Source organism: Diabrotica undecimpunctata, chromosome 8 (assembly GCF_040954645.1).
Source record: "Diabrotica undecimpunctata isolate CICGRU chromosome 8, icDiaUnde3, whole genome shotgun sequence".
Taxonomy (NCBI): Eukaryota; Metazoa; Arthropoda; class Insecta; order Coleoptera; family Chrysomelidae; genus Diabrotica; species Diabrotica undecimpunctata.
In genome coordinates, this window is record NC_092810.1 from 107,750,341 (window position 1) to 107,776,525 (window position 26,185).

Consider the following 26,185-nt stretch of genomic DNA (forward strand, 5'->3'; position numbering starts at 1 on the left):
TTTCTTCTTCCTATTTTTATGTAGACATGACTCTGCTTGTTTTTCAATGTGCCTGCAGTAAGTTGCCGTTGCATCGTTTTCGTGGTCTTCCCACTGATCGTCTTTCTATTGGGGAACCGTTTCTTGCCGTCTTTACTACTCTGTTTGTTGTCATTCGGTTTATATGCCTCTCTGTACCAGGTCGTGTTTCTGCCGCGTCTATCATTATTGGTCAGATGGCTGTTTTGTAAATTCTGCCTTTCATTTCTTTCCGGATAGTTTTATTTCTACATATTGTTTCATTCAGGCAACCTGCGGCTCTGTTTGCTCTATTCATTTGTTCTTCCACTTCTGTTTTAAGCTTTCCGTAGCTAGATAGTGTGATAACTAGATATTTAAACTACGTCACTTGTTCTATTATTAGATATTGCAGCTCCAATTTGATTTTGTCTTTTTTGAGAAAAAGACGTCGTTAAATCTTCTGGCGGTTATATTATATTTTTTCAGCATACGTTAGAAATCGTCTTCAATTTGAAAGTTTTTTTCTCCCATTTGGCATCCTTTTTTGTTCTTACTTTTTTATTATTTCATCCATGATCAGGTTGAACAATGTAGGTCTCAGAGAATCTTCCTGTGTTATCCCATTGCCAGCTTAAATTGGGTCAGTTCGTTCTTCATCAACTTTTACTTTGATTGTGTCGTTTTGGTAGATATTTTTGAACATTTTGCTTATTCCTAGAGGCATCTTTCTTGCGTACAATGAGTGGATAACGTCCTTTAATTTGACTCCTTCTTTAAGGTTAAATTCCTTCTTTTAAAATCGCCACAAATTTAAAATGCTAATTTTCCCAAAAAAAAAAAAAAACAAAATGAATGATTAAAGGAGCAAATTTACTAAGATGTAAATTGGAGCTACAGGATCAAATAATAGAAAAAGTGATGAAATTTAAATATCTGGGCATCACATTCTCTAGCTACGGAAAGCTCAAAACGGAAGTGCAAGGTTAAGTGAATAGAGCAAACAGAGCCGCAGAGCCTGAATGAAACAGTATGGAGAAATAAAAATATTGGAAAAGCAATCAAAGGCAGAATTTATAAAACAGTCATCAAACCAATAATGACATACGCGGCAGAAACACGACATAACACAGAGAGGATTAAAAGGATGTTAGAAATAGCAGAGATGAAAACACTTATGAAAAATTAATAGTAAAACACTATGGGACAGAGCTAGAAGTACAGATAAACGACGTAGATGCAAGGTGGAGAACATCAAGGACTGGTTAAGAAATAGAAGAGTAGAATGGAACGATCATATAAGCCGGATGACATCACATGGAGTAGTAAAGACGACAAGAGACGGTTCCCCATTCGGAAGGCGATCGAATTTTATATCGTGGCTGTTAAAGATTTTTTTCATTTTGACGAAAGCTGATCTTGCCTTCTCGATCCTTATCTTAATTTCCGTCGATTGGTCCCACTGTTCATTTAAGTTTGCACCTAGATAACAAAATATGGTGATTTCTGTTATAGGTTGTTGGTTAACTAGTAATTGACCAGGTGGTATTCTATTTTTGCTTATAACCATGTATTTGTTTTTTTTTGATGTTAAAATCAAGCCCAAACCTGCTACTTACTGCTGCCACCCTGGAGACAAGTGTCTGCAGACCTTTAAGTCTGTCTGCAAAAATTGCACTTACCTCATTATAAATATAGCGCCGTTGCATGATCTTCCGACCTAAAACGTTGTTGTTCTTTTGCTAGTGGTATAATTTTATTTAGTTTATTTATTATTACTTTGGTTGATAATTTTAGTGTTGTGTTGTGTGTAATAAATTAATTCCTCTGTAGTTTTTCTTGTCCGATTTGTCTTCCGTTCTGAAGAAAGGTATTAGCCTGCTTGATCTCCATTCTTGTGTTATTCTCTTATTTTTTTGGATTAGTTTTAATAGTTGTTTGGGTAGATCTGATCCTTTGTGCTTTAGAATTTCATTCGGTATTCTGTCCTCTCCTGATGATTTTCTATTCTTTATTATCCTTAATGCGTCCTTAACCTCTTCCTCCTCAATATTCATTACTTTGTTTGTCGTCACTTCTACTGTTGGTGGTTCATTATCCGTCCTACACCATCTTGTTAGTCCTATATTTCTCCTTTTCGTCTAACCAAGTTTTTTTTGTTTATTTTTATAACCATCTATTTTTCTAAACAGACCACATTGTTCGTATTCTAAGCTCTTTCTTCAACATTCGCCTTACAATCTCCTAATACGATCTCGTGATTTTTAGTCACTTTTAATGTTTCAATCAGTTATTGATAAAAGCTTTAACTTTTGTTTATTAGAATTCCAACTTCATGTTTGTGCATCTCTGCTACTACTGTAGTCTCCCTCGCTTGGGCATCATTTAAGTATAATAAATCCTTAAAATTTGGGCGCCAAGAATGGCAGCAGTTTTTTGGTTAGATTGTTCGTGGGTAAGAGTTCCAGTAAGGAATAAAATGGAAATTAAAAAATAAACAGAAAGTAGAAAATTGATTGGACCTCACCTTGTTTTTATGCAGGACATACAAAGAAACCTGATGACAATCGAGTAAATAAGCTTTGATATAACTAGTCTTTTTAGTAATAATATAAACTCGAAAGAAATCCACAAGGAAACTAAATTTCTGTAGTTGGCTGTATACTATGTATCACAAAAATTGTATTTAAAAAACTCCTTTATAAAAGGTATAATAATAAAAACCCTATCGGGCTACATCACATATAGTTTTTGGAATTAATATTTCATTATCAGTAGTATCGGGATGTACATGTTTGAAGCCACTAAATATATGGGTAAAAACCCTTTAAATGTTGTTAGAAAAACTTTGAGTTACGTTTTTTTAAATTATAAACTATGATGTTTAAGATAAAACAGGAATAGATTACATGGTAACGTGAGACTTCACTGGAGATTGCTATTCCTTATACGAAGTGTCTGTAAGGAAATGTTAATAGTTGCTATTAACAAGTCTTCGCGGACACTCCAGTTCTTCTAGTTCTGTTGGACTTAAGCTTACTGCAATTAATTTCCAGCGATTCTTCCGACGTCGTCTGTCCATCGGATAGGTGGTCTACCTCTGCTTCTTTAATTAGTTTGTGGTCTCCCTACCGTAATTTTTTGGGTCCACCGCCCTTCATTTATTCTGGCCACATGACCTGTCGACTTCCACTTCAGCCAAGCTATGCGCTCTATGACATATGTGATGCCTGTCCTTCTTCTTTTTTTTTTTCGTTTCGTTTCTGCGTTTACACTTCGCACTTCTTATATAGCTGTAATATTTATCTGGTAATTAGACAGTTCCTCACAAACATTCTTAAGTTTTCTACTTTGATATACGGTCCTTACATTCCAAGATTTTTACATCATTATCGTTCGTAGCTTTTGTGGATTTCATAAGTTTCGTCCAGTTTGTATGGCTTTCGATTTCTTAACGATCTTCATATCAAGGTGTGGAAACGTAAGGATATACGAAGATTAGATGGAACACAGGATTGGGACTTGTCTTGTCCTAGGAAGGGAAGCTTAGAAGAGAAACAGTAACTGGCGTAGGGGTAGGGTGGCCAAGCCCTGAAGTAGTCTGTCCTTATTGGGAAGTGTAAAAGGTTACTACCCGCTACCCCAAGCAAAATACTACAAATAAGTTCGCTCAATAGCTCTAAATTTGTTTAAACAATCTATTATCCAGTGCTAGTCAAAAGTCTGTTTCCCCCCTCGTATCTAACAGTTATACTTATAATAGTGAAATTTGGAGGGAGGTAATAAACAGACGTAGGCTTTTTAACTAGTCATAACAAGTGACGTAAGAGTGACATATGACGTTACAGCGCCACGGTGACAGATAATTTTAAATAGGACCTTATGGCAAGTGATACCTCGTTTGAAAGGTATTGAAAATACCTATTCAACCGTACTAATTTTATTTAAGTTTATGCTCATTTTGATTAATAAATTAAATAAATAGTAAAATTGTAGTTTCGCATTTAATAAATAAATATTAAAATCTCTGCCTCTGGTTACTTGTCAAAAAGTTAACGTTTTTCAATTCTATAATTGTTTTTACGTCAACGTCAACTTTTTTGACAATTAACCAGAGGCGAACATTAGAATATTTATTAATTAAAAAATTTTAAGTTTGCAAAAGCGTTTATAGCTCAATATTTAAGTTGTTTTTAGTTAGTTGTTCTTAGTTAATATTTAGTTTAATTATTGATTAACGATACGTTTAAATTTTTACAAAGGCAGAATGGTATGTACTGTGGGCGACAAAGTAGCAGCTGTGTTAATAATTGGTGAATGTGAAAATTATTTCCATGCAGCGGAACGTCTTTTTAATGAGAAGTACCCCGATCGCTCTATATCGAGAGCTTATTTGAGGAAGCTTCTTCGGAAGTTTAAACAAACAGGTAGTGTTCAAGATGTCAAACGATCTGGTCGAACAAAAATTAGTAATGATAAAAAAATTGACATAATTTCAGAAATGATAGTGAACCCTACTTCTTCTACAGCCCAAGTCGCATCTATCTATGGAATCAGTCAAAAGACAGTACACCGAGTGTTGGCTAAAAACAAATTTCATCCATACAAATTAAAAATTATGCACCAATTTTCAGATGATGACTTTGACCGAAGACTAGAATTCTGTGAAAATATGTCCAATAAAATTAACCAACAGCCCAATTACATAAAAACAATTTGTTTTAGTGACGTTTTAGTTTTAGTACTTTTTCTCTCAATGGAAATGTTAACACATACAATGTGAATTATTGGAGTGACACAAATCCTCAAGTCTTTCGTGAAGCACATACTCAATTTCCAAAAAAAAAAAATGAATGTTTGGGCAGGTCCTTATTTTGGAAAACCACATAGTTTGGCCTGTTTTTCTCAATACTAACTTAACCAGTGAAGTGTATCTGGAGATGTTACAAAATTTGATTGACCCGTTAATACTTGAAGTTTTGGAGGATAATCCAGATGAATTCGGCAACTTGAAAATAACGTTTTAACAAGATGGTGCTCCTGCACACCATTATGGTGCAGTAAGACGTTACCTAGATGAGGAATATCGTGGTAGATGGATTGGACGACGAGGTACGATAGAATCGCCAGCTCGGTCACCGGACCTGACACCGTTAGATTTTTTTCTGTTAGATACTTGAAATCTAAAGTTTACGCTACAGCACCCGACAATATTGACATTTTAAAACAAAGAATTTTTAAAGAATGTAGGAAAATTTCCCCGACACATTTGAACGAGTACGACAAGAATTTAGAAATAGGATGCATTACTGTCAGGAAGTAGATTGAGCACTTTTTAAACACTTTCTATAAGAACTGGTTCTTAAATATTAATAATTAAATGAGAAGCTACAATTTTAGTATTTATTTAATTTATTAATCAAAATAAGCTTAAACTTAAAATTATTATGACTGAATAGGTATTTTCAATAACTTTCAAACGAGGTATCACTTGCCATAAGGTCCCATTTAAAATTATCTGTCACACTGGTGCCGTAATGTCATCTGTCACTATTACGTCACATGTTATGATTAGTTGAGAAGACTACGTCTGTTTATCCCTGTTTATTAGCCTGTTTATTACCTCTTTCTAAAATTCACTATTATAACAATATCCGTTTACAAGATACGAGGGGGGAAGGGACTTTTGACTAGCACTGTCTAACAAAGAAAATAACACTTATAGATGTCAAAATATATTTTTTATTTGTAATTTATACCCATTGAATCAATATATATATATTATGTAAGTGCCAAATAAATAGCTCTAAAATTTATTCCTTTATATTATTATAATATAATAATTACAGAAAAATTTTATGGACATAATTTATTAAGGTCTGTACAGAATTTTTAAACTCTTCCAAAAAAATTTTACATCATATTAGCCAAACAAGTATTGTTTGCAATGTTTATACTTCCACGCGCTATTTTTACCGCTATAAAATTGTTTTTTAAGCCTACAATAACTAATGGAAATCTAATAAACATTTCTTTAATATTTTGAAGTATAGCAGACTAACATAGCGCTAAGTTTTAATTCATCATCGAACAAAAGAACAATGCTTTCTATGGTGTTTTTATGTTAGCATAAAATTACGTCAGTTTCTTGTTCAAAATGAAAGCATAATTGATTAACAATCCTTAAACCAAACAATAAATTTGTTTTAAGTATTGTTTAATTTTATATTATCGTTTTGTTCTCCTTGGCGAGGCAGTTTTTCTAATTACATTTCTGATTGAAGTCTTCTTATTTACTTAATATATTCAGGCACTAACGGTGGTACTACCTGCTGTTTAAAAAATAAAGAGCTATTATAAAAAACCTAGGCCGGGAAAGGATAAAATTGTCAAATAAAAAATGGAATAAAAAGACAAGAAAAACCAACAAATTCAATACGTTATTAGACAATAATCTAAAATAAGAAAATATGTACTAAAACTGTTTTCTTATGGCATGTTTAAGTTAAATATTTTATTTCTATTTTATTAAACAACAGTTATTAATTGTATAGTCAAAATTACATTTTACATTTGTTTTTGATGTTTATTTCTCTAATCCGGAAATCGTTTTCAAAAAACATTATTTAAGAAATTATGTTCATCTGTAGACATAGTGATGGCCCAAAAAATGCAACAGTTTTATTTGGATCAAAAGTATTTCTTTGTGAGCGTTATCTAAAAATATATAATGTGATAAAGTTTTTACCTCGCTATCTTTCTTGTAAATGAAGTTTTTTTTATGTCGCAAAAACAAAAAGACAAGAAAGTTTATTTCTATATATTTAACTTTAGTTTATTTGTTATCTTTAATATTCTTTAATTGTTTTTGATTTACCCAAAAATTTAAAATGCCTACAATTCGCGGTCGTCAGCAATTTCGCCATTATAGACATGAAAGAGGTCGATTTTGGTTTACGGTAAATTTCACAAAGAGTTAAAGCTAATCCATCAATGGTAACATTACCCTGTCTTAGCCCCATATGAGTGTAAATTCAGTTAGTTAACCAAAATTAAAAATACTTTTTAAATGCCTATTTGAAGGAAACATACCAAAGGAATGGAATACTGCTAACACAATATTAATACACAAAAAAGGGGACAATACAGATCTGAAAAATTATCGTCCAATATCACTACTATCACAACTTTATAAAACATTCACAAAAATAATTACAAATAGATTGACAACAAAGTTCGATGTATATCAACCAGTAGAGCAAGCCGGATTTAGAAAAGGGTTCAGTACATGTGACCATCTTCACACACTAAAGGTCCTAATAGAAAAAGTTAACGAATACAATTTACCAATCTGTTTAGCATTTATAGACTACGAGAAAGCTTTTGACAGCATAGAATTATGGGCTATTGAGGAAGCACTGGTCAACAGCAGAATAGATTCTAGATATAGGATATTAATACATAATATATATCAACACGCTGAAATGGTAGTCACGATGGATAACGGAATAAAAACGAGGCCAATAAAAATCAACCGAGGAGTAAGACAGGGAGACACCATATCTCCAAAACTATTTACTGCCGCACTTGAAGACATCTTTAAATCACTAAATTGGGAAACGAAGGGACTATCGATAAACGGAAAGTATTTAAACCATCTAAGATATGCAGATGACGTAGTACTAATAGCCGACAGCTGGAAAGAACTGAAGACGATGATCGATGAGCTTCATACGGAATCCATAAAAAAAGGACTGAAAATGAATCTGAGTAAAACTAAGCTAATGTCGAATAAAGATAATCAACCGACGATAACCATCCAAGGAACAAAAGTGGAACATGTAGAAGAATACATATATCTGGGTCAGAATATCAAGGTAAACAAAGAAAACCAAACTACCGAAATAAGCAGACGAGTAAGAATGGGATGGGCCGCATTTGGAAAACTCTCATACATACTGAAAGACAAAAAGATACCCCAAAACCTTCGAACAAAAGTGTTCGATTCTTGTATCCTTCCCGTTCTCACTTACGGAGCTCAAACCTGGACATTCACAAAAAAGAACATGGACAAGATTCGAAAAACTCAGCGAGCCATGGAACGACAGATGCTTGGTATCTCACTAATAGATCGGCAAACGAACGAAGCAATCCGGAACAGAACAAAAATAAAGGACGCCGCGAAACAAGCAGCTAAATTAAAATGGAAATGGGCTGGACACAACGAACGTCTCGAAGATGGTAGATGGAACAAAGAAGTCGGAAACTGGCGACCGTACGATGCGAAGAGACCAAGAGGAAGACCTCAAATGCGCTGGAGCGACGATATCAAAAGAGTCGCAGGACCAATGTGGAAACGCCTAGCACACAACAGGGATGAATGGCGAGAAATGGGAGAGGCCTTTATTCGACAATTCGGATAGAAAAAGGGCTATAAAAAAACCAAAATTAACCGGTATTTGGAATTCCACTATAGCTAGGAGAAGTTTATATCTATTATCTGAGTTGTATGAGGCTATTAAATCCACAAATATATGGTGGGGGTCGACGCCGAGCTCTACAGTTTTTTCAAGAATCTGCTTGACTATAAAGATTTGGTCCGTTGTTGGTTTATTGGATCGGAGGCCGCACTAATATCCTCTCACTATTCGTTCAACGTAGGGGATCATTCTTTTGTACAATACGTTGGACTGTACTTCAAACATTATATTGTATAGAGTGATGCCTCTACAATTATCACACACCATCGTGTCTGTCTTTTTGTAAAGTGGACACAGTATACCCAATATCCAGTCTACGGGTATTTCTTACTGTTGCTAGATTTTAGTTAATATTTTATGCGTAGATTTTAGAAAGGTTTCCCCGCCGCTGTTTTAAAAAAGTTGTGCAGGAAAATTATCAGCCGATTTCGATTTCGCCGAAAGCACAAGATCCGCACCATCAATAAAATCCTGTTTTTCACCCGCATGCAATATAATGTCTCTTTTGCTTAGTATCGGTGTGTTTTATGGATTTTATATTCCCGTCTTGCCTCTCGTTCTTAAAAACCCAATTCTTTTGTAAAAAACACTAGCTCTTTCACACAAGGTTTTTTTTTATTGTATTCCATTTTGAACATAAAGCTAATTTATTTAAAAACTCTTCAGATACTTTTATTCGCTGTTTTTCTGAGAGCACCATCGTAATTTCAAATAATTGCTATTAGGGTAATATTTCTCAAAAAGATACTAGTGCAGACTTCTAAATCGATGTGATACAACAAATTAATTTAATATTGACATATTCAGTGGTAACTACGAACTTACTGTCTGCTTGCTAAAGAATTTGACATGTTTTCACAGCTTACTTGATTTTTGAGTACAGTCGTTACCACTTTATTTTATTGTATTGTTGATCTATAGCCCATTACATAGCTATTATCATTTGAATGGAAGTGGTTATCTTTAATAAATAAACAATCTACCTTCTATATCGTACAACAATAGGCCAATCACTTCGAGAATTTGATGTAATTATGGTATTTGTTTGTGTTTAATATGAAAAGACTTCTTTAATAATTTTTGTTGTAAAACAAATTTTAAATTAAATTTTAAGAAATACGAGCACTGGTTTCCTTTAGGCTTAACTCAAACGTACCACTTTCCGACTACATTAGAACCACAAAAAAGTGGTTGTGTGTCGAGAGTATACAATTTATATGACATATCGTGGTAGCACTCAGACGGACGACAGACTGTGGTCGGTATCAACAACTGTCGTCGTCGGTGGGTGATACCGTCCACAAAACTATCGCAGATGCTGCCCGTCCTGCGCTTACACGGGCAATTCACCGACCACAAACCGACCGATCACAGGCACGGCATCATAGTATAAAAAAGACGACTCCACCAGCACAGCGACTCGCTAGCCAAAGCGTCATTCACTTTTCTATGCGTGAAGCATAAAGTCGTGCTGGTGGTGATTGTTAAATATTTGTTAAATAGGAATTGTAAATGTCATTAAAAAATACTCTTTTCTGAACCCATGCAGACCTACAATGTTAGAGATAGAGGTTTCGATGCTGTTTCACAGCTGTGTCCCGAAGACCGCTATGGTAGCCGAATTGACCGACCTGAGATACGGCATTTCGAGATCCGATCGCCAAGAGTTCAACCGGAATGTTCACAAGGAAGTAGTCTTCAAGCATCACTATCTCCAACAGAACCGGAGATTTTGCTACTTGAGAATCCGGGACAAGCTTTGTCGCCTAGTCAACCGGAGTTTTCACCACTTTCCCAGGAGTCGCTTTTATCTCAAATTTTTGATTAACTGATCATGTTTATTGTGTAAATATTTCAATAAACATTAAATAATAAAATGGTTTTACTGACATTAGAGCGATTGCGAGACGTTCGTCAGGAGGAATATTTGTCCTCATGGATGTATCTTCTCGTTTTAAATTATCCTTTAACTCTGTTAACAAATAATCGAAAGTACTTTTGCTCATTCGAAAATAATTAAAAAATTTGTCCTCATACAGTCTTAAATGATGATAAAGTTGTTAAAATTGACTTTCCTCTTTATTTTCGATGATAGGATGAACCCAATACAATCTATTACGACGACGTCGTCTTTTTTGGCGCAGTAACCACAACGCCCACAACCAAGCCATCTTCTTCAAAATTCATCGCTGTAATCTGTGATTTGTGTGGTTCATTTGTGGTTATTTGTGGTTCATTCGACCACAGCACGTCCACAAAATTGTTGACAGACAGTGGTCGTTTTGATCGACAAGTCAACCACTGCTTTGTTGGTGGAAAGTGGTACGTCTGAGTTAAGCCTTACACTCTATATACTGAAGTTTAAATGTGATGAGTTTGGTACGGTTGTACTCAGAAAAATATAGGCTTTTAATTTCTTAGATAAAAATATGCCCTTTTTATTGGAGATAATTATCGGTGACGTCACATCTGCTAAGATAGTGAGGATAAAAGTTTCTTAAAAATTTTTTTTCCAAAAAGGTTAAAAAACAAAAATAAAAATCGACCTGTCTTCAACTCTGAAAATAATAAAGTCATGAGATAATAGACCTTTTCCACACTTTACAAACACACTGTCTAAACGTATTGATTTAAAACCAGAAATAAAACTTAGTTTCTGCATTTACAAATTAAATTCTTTCAAAGACTTTTTTTCTGATTTATCTTTTCTGTATTGATTGGCCTTGATCAGTGACGTAAGCTACAATTGAAATAGGTACATAATTCATTCCCTGTAGATACTACCGTGACACGCACTACAGCGGCACCTAAAAGGTTAAAGGTTTTTTCTCTGTCTAATAATTAGGAAGTGGTGAAGAAAATATACATTATTTATTATTTACTGTTCTGAATTCCAATATATAATATAGTTTAATTGTCATTATGCTAGACTTTTGTTCCAAATGTATAAATTATTGATAATAAAAAGTGTTGGCATTGGGTATAAGAAGAAAAATTAGAGGCTGCTCAAAAACTAATCTAAAAGAGGCTCTTTTATATAGAAAATACTTAAATTTCACTTCCTGTTATCACTAGATCCAAATGAAGGAAAATTATGAAAACTATATATATAATAACGGATTTATTACGGCTGTCGCCGCTTCTCCGCCCCCAATTTCCATCTTTTTCTGTCATATGCAGTTGCCTCTTCTAAGTCTCCTGCCGCCATTGCTTTATCAATATCCTTGCGCCAACTTCTCCGTGGTCGTCCTCTCTTTCTTCTTTCAGGAGGGATCCATTCCAGTACTCTTCTAGGCCATCTGTACTCTGGCATTCTTTTAACATGTCCAAACCAGATTAATTGTTTTCTTTCTATGTCATCATTGATATTTCGCTTCATTTTCATTTCGTTTCTTATTTGTTCGTTTCTAACTCTCTCCAGTTTCGATCTACAGCAGCTTCGTCTCAGATAATCCATTTCTGTCGTCATAAGTTTGTTTCTATTAGCTTTGGTGACGTCCCATACTTCAGAACCGTAAAGTGTAATACTTTGGATTATACTACCTTAAATGTGCTTTTTGGTTTCTCGTCGAATGGTTTTTTGCCAGAGAAGAGAGTTTAAGGCACGGGTCGCTGCTCTGCCCTTGTTTATTCTTTCTCTGATTTCATTTGCGGTATTTCAAAGACTAGGTCACATATTTCATCTGTTCCCACTGAGAGATATTCACATTTTGTCATATTCATGTTTAGACCTGCCACCTCATATTCTTCTTGCAGTTTTCTTACCATATAGCTAAGATCGTAGCTGTCTTCGGCAATTACTACCTGGTCATCCGCAAAGAAAAGTGTATATACCTTGTTTTTTTCCACCGTTATTCCCATGTTTCTACATTTTTTTACCCATTTCACTAAGGATATATCCAAATAGATTTTAAATAAGGTGGGTGATAGACAGCAGCCTTGTCTTAGTCCCTTTGTTGTTTGAAAAGGAGAAGTGATTTCTTGTCCCATTTTAATTCTTGCAAAGAGTTTTGTTCGTAATATTTTTGAGTGGCGTTAATAAGAATTGGGTTTATTTTCAAGTTACCCATTTCTATCCATAGTTGAGAGATCGGTACACTGTCATATGCTTTTTTCAAATCTATTAAAGCTATATGAGTTTCTCTATTTCTCTGCACTCGTTTTTCCATTGCAATTTTTAATGTGAAAATATTGTCCATAGTGGAGCGTCCGGCCCTAAATCCCGCTTGTTCTTCAGGTTGTTTGTCTTTAATATCATTTTTTATCAGGTTTCGTAGTACTTTTGAGAATAGTCGGCCTATCGTAGCAATCACTGCGATCCCTCTATATTCATTTTTCTCTAAAGTTGATAGTTGTCAAGTTATAAATAATCTACAAGTTTCTACAAATAAATGTGGAAAGGACGAGGGCTGCTTACAACATTGCAGAGGCACTAGCACTAAGGGAAGGTTATGACATAATCCTCTTTTGGGAGCTCCATGTAAAGTTGGTATAAGAGGTTAAGAAGAGCGCAAGCAGGAGATTTGAAAGAGAGAATGCATAAATTAAAGCGAATGCAAAATAAATACAGAAATGAGAATGCAAAATAAATACCGAATTGAATGAGAAAAAGATACCCTACCCCCTGCCTGAGGAGAAGAAATTCCTTTTAATACGGGAACTCTTTTCTCAGGTGGAAGAAAGGGGTGAAAGGATTATTGGTTTGATAGAGGCGGAACCTCTTTTTGTGTTGGAACATCGGTAAGGCTGTTGGACGGATGAAGATTCGTAAGGCGCCGCAGGTTTTTCTGAGATTGCTAAACAAACTGCTTGAACTCTACAGCTAGCACCTCAGAAAACTGAGGTAGTAGTTCTCAACGTGAGGTTCAAAATACACATCCAAAAGACTGTAGACAAGGTTGGAGGCGTTGTTACGGCTGATTCCAAACATTGGAGGTCCAGGTAGCACCAAAAGAAGGGTGCTAAATGGAGTTTTTCAGTCGGTAGTAACCTATGCTGCCCCCGTCTGGTATAGCGCACTGAAAACTGCGAAATACGCCAAGCTGATAGAGACTTCGCAAAGGCGAATGCTCTTCAGGGTATCTAGCACATACAGGACGGTTTCAAATGAGGCTCTGTATGTCATTGGAACGGTGATTCCGATTTTATTGTAGTGCAAGGTGGGAGCGAGGGTATATGCGAGGAGCATGGATGGAAATGTAGATGAGGAAAATACAGAAAACGATAGTGGAGTGGCAGAGAGAATGAGCCAATGATAGTAGAAAGGCAAGGTGGACGACGGAGCTTATTCTGTGTCTATGTCCTGAACTGTGTCAGGAAACTAGACTACTTTCTGACACAGATTCTGACCGGACATGGTAGTTTTGGCAACTTCACAAACAGAATAGGAAATCTGACTTGGCAGACTGGACTGTTTGTGGGGTACCGGATGCTCCTGCCCACATTTTTAACTGCCAGAGATAAGTAAATGAGAGGGGAAACTTCGAGAGGCGAATGGGTTTCAGGCTGGATGAAAGAAACATGGTAAACATAATGTTAAAAGGAGAGAAATAATGGAGAGAAGTACACTGTAAAAATGTAACTTTTCAATGGACTATCTGATTGATCTACGTTTATGCTGCTAAACTTAAATGGGAATAACTACAACGTTTAACAGCATTTGTTTAACCCTCCGACATTCTGAAATTAATTTTTGCAGATACAAGGGAAAGTGTGGAAGTATGTGTAGTTTTCGAAAAGCAGGCCTCAAATTTTCTTCAGTATACCTTAATTAGGTAAAGTAAAACAGTTTACCTATCTTGGAATAATAGTAAACGAACAATGGGATCGCTTATAAGAAGTAAAATGTAGAATAGAGAAGGCTGGAATTGCATTCAACAACATGGACAAACTCTTTAAAATCTGGAGATAACAGTAAGGCTCCTACGATGTTATAACTTCTCGATAATATGCTACAGAGTTGAATCCTGGACCCTCACTGAAGCGATGGAGAAAAAACTTGAAGACTTCGAGATGTGGCAATAGAGGAGAATCCTAAGGATATCATGAACGGACAAGATAACCAACGAGACTGTACTACGAAGAATGGGAAAAAAAGATTAAAACGATTAAAATGAGAAAGTTAGAATATCTTTGACACATAATGAGAAACGGCACTAAATACAGATTACTGAAAATAATCCTTCAAGTCAAATTATTCGCAAAGCAAGGAATTTAGGGGAAAAGAATATCATGGTTAAAAAAACCTGAGGAAATGGTTCTCCACAACAACAACAAATCTATTTAAAGCATCAGTTAATAAAATAATTATAGCCAGAATGATCGCGAATATTCGAAACGAATAGGCAGCAAAAGAAGAAGATGCCTTAATTGTTCTAGCGAAACCTACAGTAACATCATGAAAATATCAAATTTAATTGAAGAAAATGAATTCGAAGATGAATTACCCCCAATGACACCATTTGAAACATCCGTTAATCCTCAAAAATTCACCTCCGATACTGAATTAGATCCTGAACCGTAGCCTGGACCATCAAAGACAAAATAAAAAAAACAACAGCTGGAAAACAACTTTTTTAAAATATTCTGTCGCCTGGAAACCCAGATAAATTAACGGAATTATTATTAATATTATTGCTTTAATGCAAAAGAATATTTTTGTTCAAAAAGTTTTAGTTATTTTTGTTTATAACTTTTTTATTTTTTATTTAACGATAAAAAGTAATAAAAATAAAGTTGTATATAACTTAATCTGCTACAGATGCTGTTATATGCATATAAGATTTTCTGAAGGATGGCTAATTTACGAGATACAGCGCAAAAACCCCTTTTCCACCATTTCGACTGGGAGACAAGGGTGGCAACCTTACAACAACTTTAACCCTAAATGTAACTTTTCAATGACCTACCGGATTAATCTGGGTTTATGTTGCTAAACTTGAATGACAAAAAGCCAAGTATGACATTTAACAGCGTTTGTTATGTCTCATTTAATATGTCTCAACAATTATTATACAATTTTAACCATCTGTTTTTGTTTCAGGTTGTTCTAGTATTCATTTTAAGCATAGCTTCGTTAATTATATATTTCGTAGACGCCTCAAGGTAAGTCATAAAATAGTTTTTATTCTAAAAAAGAAAATCATTCAGTTGAAAATACAAGACTCTGAAATAAACAATGCATTCATTAGAATTTTCTATATAATAAAAATAATATATTAAGGTTACCCTAAAGAGTGCATCAGTAATTCAAATTTGAAAAAAATATACGATTTTGTATTGGTCACATTTTTATCATTTATTTATTTTTTTTTAGTATGCGTCCAGGGTAAATATATTTTTGCTAACCAAATTACATCATCAGATAAGTATACAAAAGTTGTTACACTTTTTGCATTAATACACAATTGGTCTTAAAATTCTTATAACACAACTAACAACAGTTATGTCCGTATCGTGTAAGTGTTTAAAAATATTGTTTTATGATACTTTTTAATTGAAGGTTCTTGGTATATTAATTTTTTTTAAAAAACGGGAAAACAACACAGATACGCACAAATGATTTGGTAATTGTTATCTTAATTTTTAGTTATAGTTTAAACGTAAAGAAGAGGGTATATACCATGCGGTCCATATGTATGGAATAAATTCATTTTTAGTGTTATTGTGTACTATGTGAAAAAAACCTGCAACAGGTCGATTTTTATTCTTAAATTGACAATTTACTGTATGAAAATATTCTCCCCCTCCAGCACCCCCTTTGAGTTATAAGCACCCCCTCGAAAATTTTAAATAACAAAGGGGATCGTATGGCATCTTACTAGAAAGGGATTTTAGTCCTCTGTTCAGAAATATAAAGTTTTTAAGTTTGGTGCAATCATCACTGAAAAAACCGATTTTTAAGATGTAAAATTTTGATAATGTCTCTATCGCAAAACTTTAGGTCAAATGAAGATAATATTATCACATAATATTTAGAATGTATTTTTCAATGTACTTTACAATTAAATTAAATGTTCAAAATGACCATTCACTTCTTGACAATAACCGAGGCGATTTTGAAATTCTTGTACAACATTTTATACGATCTAGGGGTTATTTTGTTAATTTCTTCCGTTATTCTAACTGTTAATCAACAATACTGTTTGGTCTATCAAAATATACTTTAGATTTTAAATAACCCCATAAAAAGTAATCGAGATGAGTCAAATCGGGGGATCTAGCCGGCCATTCGATTGTTCCATGTCTTTCCATCCACCTATTAGGAAACATCTCGTTTAAATAATTTCTAACTATACGTGCAAAATACGGTGGAGCTCCATCTTGTTGGTACTAAATAGATCGATTTATCTCATTTGGATGATTAACATCAGGGAAAAATCTTTTCTTGATGTAGGCACTATCAGGCAAATTAATCAAAAAATCTAGATAAACCTTACCATCAACTGTGCCCTCAAACAAATAAGGACCAATAATTTTATTGTTAATGATACCAGCCCAAACGTTAACTTTTTTAGGATATTGCGCGTGAGTCTCACACATCCAATGAGTGAATAATGGTGGTCAAGTTGAACATTTAATTTAATTGTAAAAATCAATTTTCTCAGTTATGATTGTACAAACTCAAAAAACTTTGTATTGCTGAATAGAGGACTAAAATCCCTTTCTAACAAGGTGCCACATGACCCTCTTTGTTATTTAAAATTTTCGAGGGGGTGCTTATAATTCAAAGGGGGTGCTGGAGGGGAATAATATTTTCATACTGTAAATTGTCAATGTAAGAATAAAAATCGACCTGTTTCAGGTTTTTTCACATAGTACATAATAACGCTAAAAATGAATTTATTTCATACATATGGACCGCATGGTATAATGACAAAAACAAATCTGGATGTGATGCCGATATTCTTGTCTAAAAATTAATAATTAAACAGTTCAAAGATGCGATATCACAAAATAAATGATAATTTTAACAGAAATAATTAAAACGATAGTGATATTTATTAGCAAAACACCGACATCTTAATTCGTTGTTAACAACAAAATAATAGATCAACTGATGGAGTGCATTAAGAAGAACATTAGGTTATCAAATTATCTATCCATGGTAATATTGAGTGAAAATACAAAAGAAGATAAAAAGCAAATACGCACAACGCGAAATCTTAACAACACTGTATGGAGAAATAACAAACCGAAACTATATTTGGTACATATATGTTATAGTCAAAGGTTGATATGCAGTCTCTTCCCGGTATAACTAGTTTATCCTAGGTTTGATCAAAGCCTTTGGACAAACCCCGAAATAAATTCAATTTAAGACCTTTGACTGAAGTGTTTTTAGTCAAACCTAGAAGTTTTCAAATGATAAAAAGGTTGGCAATGTAACTCCATAATACTGATATATAGGAGATAGTCAATTCTCACAATATTAGGTAGTTTTTATTATAATTAAATTATAGAATACCGGTTTCGAGGCTTACAATATATGCTCCATCATCAGGCTACAGCACAAAAGTCATTTCATTGTTTTAATAAAAACTAAAAGCTGAAAACAACATGAAACACACAATGAACACACAATAGATGTGTCAAAATTAGATCAAAATTATGCCATCAATGATAACCTTAATTAAGAAAATTGATAATATATACAAAATGTTAATTTTCATAAGAACTGTAAATTTAATTTATAAGAGAATTGGCACAATATAAAATATATTGAGACATCAGCGGCAATGGTTATAACCAGTCTGATGGAAATTATACAATATACTCAATCATAAGCTGATTATTTAAGCTTTTTTATACTGTACATGACTAAGACATATGTAATAGGAAGTTGTCTATTGTCTTCTCTTATGAAAATTATTAATTAAATTAGGTTATTTTCTTAAGTAATAGTTGCCCTCGTCAAATTGTAATTGGAGTAAAACTTTTAAATTGATAAATTATAAGAATATCAGAATACATTGAATACAAAAACACAATCATTTTGAAAAATATAATTATTTTTTATTTTGGTTGTCTTATATTACTATGGCATATTTTTAAGGTTATGTGGTCACCTTCATCATCATTATTCTGGCTTTACAACCTTGAATGGGTCCTAGCCTCCCCAAGAATTTCTCTCCAGTCGTCCCTATCCATCACCTTTCTCCGCCAAGCACGTATTCCCATATTTCTCGTGTCTTCATCGATGTTATCAAGGAACCTTCTAGCTGGGTCATTCTGTTTCATCCCCATTACATGCCCTATCCACCTCAGCCGTCCTCTCTTAATATGTTTTACGATATTAGGTTCCTGGTATATTCTATAAAGTTCGAAGTTGTATTGTCTTCTCCACACTCCATTGTCATTCACTGCTCCATAGATTCGCTTTAGTACTGTTCTTTTGAAATATCCTAAAATGTTTTCATTATTTTTTGTTAGAGTCTAGGTCTCTGAACCATATGCTAGGCGTATTATTGTTCTGCAGAGTTTTATTTTTGTATTTCTCAATATAATTGTGGATTTAAGAAGGGAATTGAGCCCAAAATAGTATCTGTTGGCCGTGCAAATTCTGCGGTTTATCTCTACGGTAGTATTATTTTCAGTGTTAAGGAGCGCTCCCAGATATACAAATTCCTTCACTGCTTCGATGACGTCGGTTTCTATAACAAGTGGTAGTAGGATTTGTGGTTTCGTGCTCATTTTTATATACTTCGTTTTGTTGGAGTTTATTACTAAACCCATTTTTGTAGCTGATTATTTTAATGCCACATACGCCTCTCATACAGCGTTTTCCGTTCTACCAACAATATTAATATCATCAGCATAGGCTAGGAAGAGGCCTCCCTGGCGCAGCCCGTTATTTGTTTTAGAAGGTTCAGACAGTTCTTCCTTAATTCGTACTCTACATTAAACTTTTTTAAGGGTTAGGGTTGTTAAATTTACCAACTGATTTGGTATTCCTAGCTCTTTCGTTGCTTTGAACATATCTCTTCTATTCACACATTCGTAGGCTGCTTTTTAGTGTATAAATATATGATGAGTATCTAGGCTATATTCCAGTGTTTTCTTCTAAAATTTGTTGTAGGGTTGCAATCTGATGAATTGTCGATTTACCACCTCTGAAACTAGCCCGGTATTTTTTTACTATCCGTTCTGCATATTGTGCCATACGGTGACATAGTACTGTGGAACATATTTTATAAGCTGCATTTATAAGCGTAATTTCTCTGTGGTTATAGCATTCAAATATATCTCCTTTTTTGTGTATAGTGCAAAGTATTCCAATATTTCAATCATTTGCAAGGGATTTCTGTGTCTATATTTTTTTTATAAGCTGCTGTAATGCCATTACCAATATCTTTATGGAAGACTTCGAGACCCGAGCACTATCCAGATCAATGCTCAAACCCACATGTTGTCTACGATATTTTGACGATACATTCGTCATTTGGCCCCATGGCAGGGATTCTTTGGTGTCTTTTTAAACCCGTCTGAATGGTATACATCCTAGTATCCAGTTTATGGTGGAGGTGGAAAAGAATTTATCCCTGCCATTTCTCAACTTTATCATAAAGAAAAAACAATCCGAAAGTTTTCATCACGTTGTTTATTGAAAACTCCCCCATATTAATCGTTTTTTTCGTAAAATCGTAAATTTACGTAAATTTTTCAGGCCACGCTTAAAAGCCATGCCACACGCAGTGCAAGAATGTGTATGACGTGTTGAGTTTGATCATATTGATGTAAGATGTTTGGCAATTTTTAAATTGTCAATATTTTTATTTTATGATTAAATTATAAACGATAAATTTTACCAAATACTACTATTACTACTGAACAATAAATATTATTTTGTAAAATTATTATTAGTACATTTTTTATCAACTTTATTGTTTTTTAAACGTCAAAATTTTGGCAATTCAAAGATTGTCATATATCAGAAACATCAATATGACCAAACGCAACACGTCTTACACATTCTTGCACTGCGTGTGGCCTGACTTTTAGGGGTGGCCTGAAAAATGTATTATATTTTTGCAAAATTTTTTAATACGTTTAATTCGTATAACAATTTTAGCATTAAGTTTCTATACATATTTTAGTCCTCTACAAATAGTTTTTTATGACTTTTGGCGTAAAATAAAAGGAATTCAACAATTTAGAATTTCCCATTGACTATTTATTCAGCGTTGTTATAACTAATCTATTTTACTGATTGATATCACATTTGCGGCTACTACCTTCATGTATTGCATAATCCATACCAGTGTTTCTACTACCCATTTATGTTCTGCCAGCTTGTTGAGTTCCTCTTGGTATTCCCATATAAGCTAATAGTCCACTTTGGGGCTTGTGGGTTAATTATACAAGGAAAAGTTGAAGAAAAAAGAGATCCGGGGAGACCTCTTCCAGTGGAGTAGAAAATAACAACAGAACTTTTCAGAACTGCAGCAGAGTAAAATGGCCCGCAATGGTCGCCAATATCCTTAAAGGGTGAGGCACACGAAGAAGAAGGGCTTATAAAAGCACCCATGACTGCTTGGTTATCCATAAAGACCACATGTTAATTTCTCTTGTATACTGAAAGATTGCAAAAATCTCTGCCTGAAATACTAACTAAGATATATTCTCCTAAAAGAATAGAAATGTTGAAATTTTCAGCACTACTGAATATTTCTGCACCCGTCTTTATATCGACGAGTCGAGTTTTCCCTCTGTCCTATCTCTCTTGTTGGTAAATGTCCGCTTGGAAGGTAATTTTGGCCTATACCTCGGTGACATATGATCAGAAATCATCATCCATTTGGTATCTTTAATTTCTTTTATGATGTTGACTGAGCACATAAATGCTGTACGTAAAGAGTGCCTAAAAACCACAACAGCTTCTTAGCGTGACTAAGGACAACAAAACTCTGCAGATCTAGTGACAGAGTACAGGAACACCCGCAGAAAACTAAATAAGGCAATCAAAGACAGCAATAAGCAATTCTGGGTGGAACTTATCCATGGGAGAGGCCATATGAGGTGGTCATGACTCACCTAAAAAGCCATTCAGTGCCGAGACCTACATGCGCCCAGCTTCTAGATAAAATCGTTACTACGTTTTTCCCTTAAAAAAACTTCATCAAACATCATCCAATCGAGGAATACGAGGCTGAAGAAATTACGCCTATCATGCAAGATCAACAGATGGAGGCGTGCTATAAAGTAGGAAATAATAAAGCACCGGGATTAGATCAAATGGAAGCAACAAAGATTGGTGCTTCTCCCAAAAGGGAAGAAACCACCAGAGAAACCATCATCTTATCATCCGTTCTGTATGCTGGACACAGCTGGCAAGATATTAGAATAGATAATCCATCAAATAGGTGTGATCCATCTTCACAAAAAGGGAGATATGATGGTGTGTGTTAATTATAGGGGCATCACCCTACTTAACGTGGCATATAAAATATTGTCCAACGTATTGTACAGAAGATTGATCTCCTATGCTGAACAAATAGTTGGAAACTACCAGTGCGGTTTCCGACCCAATAAATCAACAACGGATCAAATCTTCACAGTCAGGCAGATTCTTGAGAAAACGCTTGATTTCGGAATCGACACCCACCACATATTCGTGGATTTCAAAGCCGCATACGACTCAGTCAACAGACAAAAACTTCTACAGGGTATGGTGGAATTTCAAATGCCGCTTCATCTTGTTCAACTAACGGAATTCACAGGCTTAGAGAGTGTAGTCAGAATCCAAAACGACTTTTCCAGACCCTTCCATTGTAAAAATGGATTGAGACAGGGAGATGTACTGTCGCGTCTCTTATTTAACCTTGCACTAGAAAAAGTAATTCGAGAGTGCCATATTAATACGAACGGCACCATCTTTAATAAATCTGTACAAGTGGTCGGATATGCATATGACATAGACATTATTGCTAGGTCCACAGAATCTCTAATCGAAGCATTTCGATCACTAAGGGCGACTGCACTTAGAATGGGATTAAAAATAAACGCACAGAAAACCAAGTATATGTATTGTACTAGATCAGGCAACCAGATACCTAGACTATTAATTGATGATCTGGAACTGGAAGGTGTGGACATCTTCGTCTACCTGGGCTCGCTGCTGACCAAAGAGAACAATGTCAGCGAAGAAATTAAAAGAAGAATAGTGCTTGCCAATAAGTTCTATTATGGCTTGAGGAAACATATGGCCCCAAAACTACCCAGAAAAATTAAAGTTTCAATATATAAAACACTAATAAGGCCAGTGTTAACATACGGGTCTGAAACGTGGTCACTTACACAGAACGATCAAGAATTGCTTAAACGTTTCGAGAGAAAAATTCTAGGAAAAATATATGGAGGAATCCAAGAACAGGGTTTGTGGCGTAGGCGCTACAAGTTTGAGTTATATAGAAGTTTTGGGGAACCTGACGTAAAATATATTAAATTAGCACGCCTTTGATGGGTAGGACATGTAATTAGGCGAGATCAAGATGCAACGATCAGAAAAATTTTCGACCGAAGAGGACCAGTGGGAATACGAGCCAGAGGAAGACCAAAACTTAGGTATCAAGATAACATAGAGGATGATCTAAAATCCATCGGAGTTAAAGCATGGAGAAGAGTTGCCAGAGACAGGGACGAATAAAAGATTGTTTTGAAGAAGGCTTTGGCTCATAACGAGCTGTAGTGCCACTGATGATGAATACATCAAATAATCGAAGCAGCAGTTGAACCGCTACTCAACAGCAATCAGTATGGTTTTAGAAAAGCAACTTAACACTAATGCGATTGATCTTGTCGTTAAGACAGCTAACGAGGCGATCACAGGGACTAGATGGAAGAGGGGTACGAAGAACTATTATCTTGTGGCCACATTGGGCATCAAAAATGCTATTAAATTGCATGATGCGAGCTTTAACCGAAATGAGGGTACGGGCATACCTAAGAAGGATAGTGACTAGCTACTTAACTGATCGACTTTTGAAGTATGACACAAAGTCTGGCCTGAAGGAATATAAAATCACTGGCGGAGTACCACAGGGCTATGTGCTGGCTCTCTTTGGTGGAATATTATGTATATTGGATTGCTAAAACTAGAATTACCAAGAGATGCTAGGCTCGTGGTATACATGGCTGTGGTGATCGTCGCAAAGCACCTTGAAAAAATAAATTTCACGTTTGACCAGTGAGCTAGATCCTCCTCCCGTGAAGTAATACCTTACGGTAGTATCATGGGGGAAACAGAGGCAGAAGAAGGGGACGGGTTTTAGTCGGTATTGTATTGTAATATACGAGTCAGGCATACCAGGCAGTGTATCTAGTAATGATGATACATAAGAGTATTTCCAACCCTAAAAAAAATACACATACACACGCAAATTTCAAGATAATTTTCTGGTGGAATTTTAAATTGATGAAAGTTCTTAAGATTGTAAAGATAAACATCTTAATTCTTTCAATGTAAATATAATTTTATTTTTACCTTTGATATTCATAAGTGTGTACAACATTTTTTCAGTCTTTTCCTTGATTTCTACTAGTTATTTTAATTTGTTTTCCAATATTAGAAAGTATCTTCATATTTGTGAAGTTATATTCCACCCTACTGTCTATTTTACTATTGAAAATTATAAAAATCTGGTATTATATTTTTATATTTTTTGTTGCGAATACTGTTTTAATTTGAAACCGTTAATAAGAGAGCAATTGCATAAAAGTTTGTGAAAAATATGTGTTGTCTTAAAATTATTTCAAAAAGATCTATATACCAGAGAACTTAATAAAATCCTAAGACAATGTAGAATGTAGTCAGGAAATCTAAGAATATATTATAACATATTAGGTATGCTATCTAAATTATTTCCTGCAATTTAATTTAGAGGATGCCGTCGAGAAGCTTGATAAAAGTGTTATCAGTGAACACATTATTGTAAGCCAATTAATTAATATATTAGGGTCATAGAAATTTTCCTTGTTTATATATTGACTCATTATTGCAATAGGTTAACAAACTTTACTTATGTTAGCGTTAAACTTAAGATACATTTTAAGAATAAAAAGACAGTTATTGGTATACAGATGGCAATCTGAATTAATTGATCACCGTACTATTTCTAAGAACGCATACTGCTAGTGAATTCTGCCCTTTTTATAGTCCAGCAGCAGGGTAGCTTTCTGTATGCATGGAAGGGTGAATAGTTGAACACTATTGTATCTTATGTAATTTTTTTCGCTGAATACGAATATGTAGGTCCTCCATCCAAAAAAGTGGTACCAATTTTTATAAACAACTTTTTGATAAATAAATTGTGTAAATTTGAATAATTTAATTTACAACTAGTCCCTTGTAAAGTACGGCTTATATATACATTAGCTCAAACAGGCCCTAGAGGCCCTAGCATTTAATGGTTTTCTTCCATTTCTGTCTATCTTGTGCTAGGTTTAACCAGTTTTGTACTCCTAACAATCCCAAGTCTACTTTTACCGATTCCATTCATTTTCTTCGTGGTCATCCTTTTCCTTTTTGTGCTAGCTTCATTAATGCTTTAGGGACTCTTCCTTCCTACTTTCTAGCTACGTGTCCGAGCCATTTTAGTCTTTGAACTTTTGCAGTGTTTGAAATTTTTTGTTGTCCATATATTTGCATTATTTTATTGTTCTTTTTCTCCAGATATGCCCATCTTTTATACCTCTATATATTCTTCCAAGTATCTTTCGCTTCCATCTATTTAGCTTGAGTTCTATGGTTTTGCTTAAGATCCAGGTCTCGCTAGCATAAAGCACAATTGGTCAGATAACTGTTGTAAATATTCTTATTTTTGCTCCTCTGGATATTTTTTTTGAACTGTCCAACTATCTCAAAGTTATATTTCTTGTCTGGGGCAGATACTTTTCAAAACTGTAATAAATGTTCATTATTTCCTCTCATCTTCATATACTTTGTTTTCTCTTCATTTACTTCCAGCCCATACTCTTTGGTTGTTCTCTAGAGTCTTTTAAAAAAATCTCTTAATTCGGTTTGTCTTATTATTAGGACAAAGTCGTCCGCGTATGCTACGCATTGATGTCTGTGGTGCTGGATTGAGCCTTTAGTGTGTATATGGCTCTCCCTTAGAATTATTTCCAGAATTAGATTAAAAAACACAGTATACATGGTGTTACCTTGTCGCAGGCCTCTGGTGATATTAAAGCTGTCAGAGATATGACTTTCTATCATAACTTCACTTTTGGTTTCATTCAGAAGGGATTAAGTTAATCGCAGTATTTTATCCGAAAAGTCAAAATATTTTAATGTGTCGATCAATTTATGTCTGTTTATTGTGTCATATGCTTGTCGAAAATTAATGAACAATATGTTTAGTGATAGATTAAACTTATATCAACTAGCCATGATCTGTTTAATTGTAAAAATTTGGTCTGTTACTGATCTATTTGCTCTAAAATTAATATGATATGCACCTAGGTGTTCTTCAATGTTGGCATTAATCCTATTTCTGATCGATATAGGTAGAACTTTATACGTTGTGTATTGTAATACAAAGCATAAAAAGTACGGATTAAAGTACATACTATGTTAAGTCGAAACTTTCTTTTTTATTGAATTTACAAGCAATAAACAAATAGCTTTATCCTTACAGAATCACAAGCACACAGCGTGCAAGTACGCGATATTCGCCTGCATGGAGCAGTCATTGAAATTTTAAAATAGC

General features: G+C 34.5%; 1 protein-coding gene across 2 annotated transcripts in view; it reads left to right on the forward strand.

The window, feature by feature from the left end:
- slo (calcium-activated potassium channel slo) overlaps nt 1-26,185 on the forward strand; it is a 535,662-nt gene that overhangs the window by 14,826 nt on the left and 494,651 nt on the right. For both annotated transcript variants that reach the window (XM_072540708.1, XM_072540706.1), the window contains exon 2: nt 15,520-15,581. In XM_072540708.1, the coding sequence (XP_072396809.1) occupies nt 15,520-15,581 (62 nt within the window). The remainder of the gene's footprint in view (nt 1-15,519; nt 15,582-26,185) is intronic.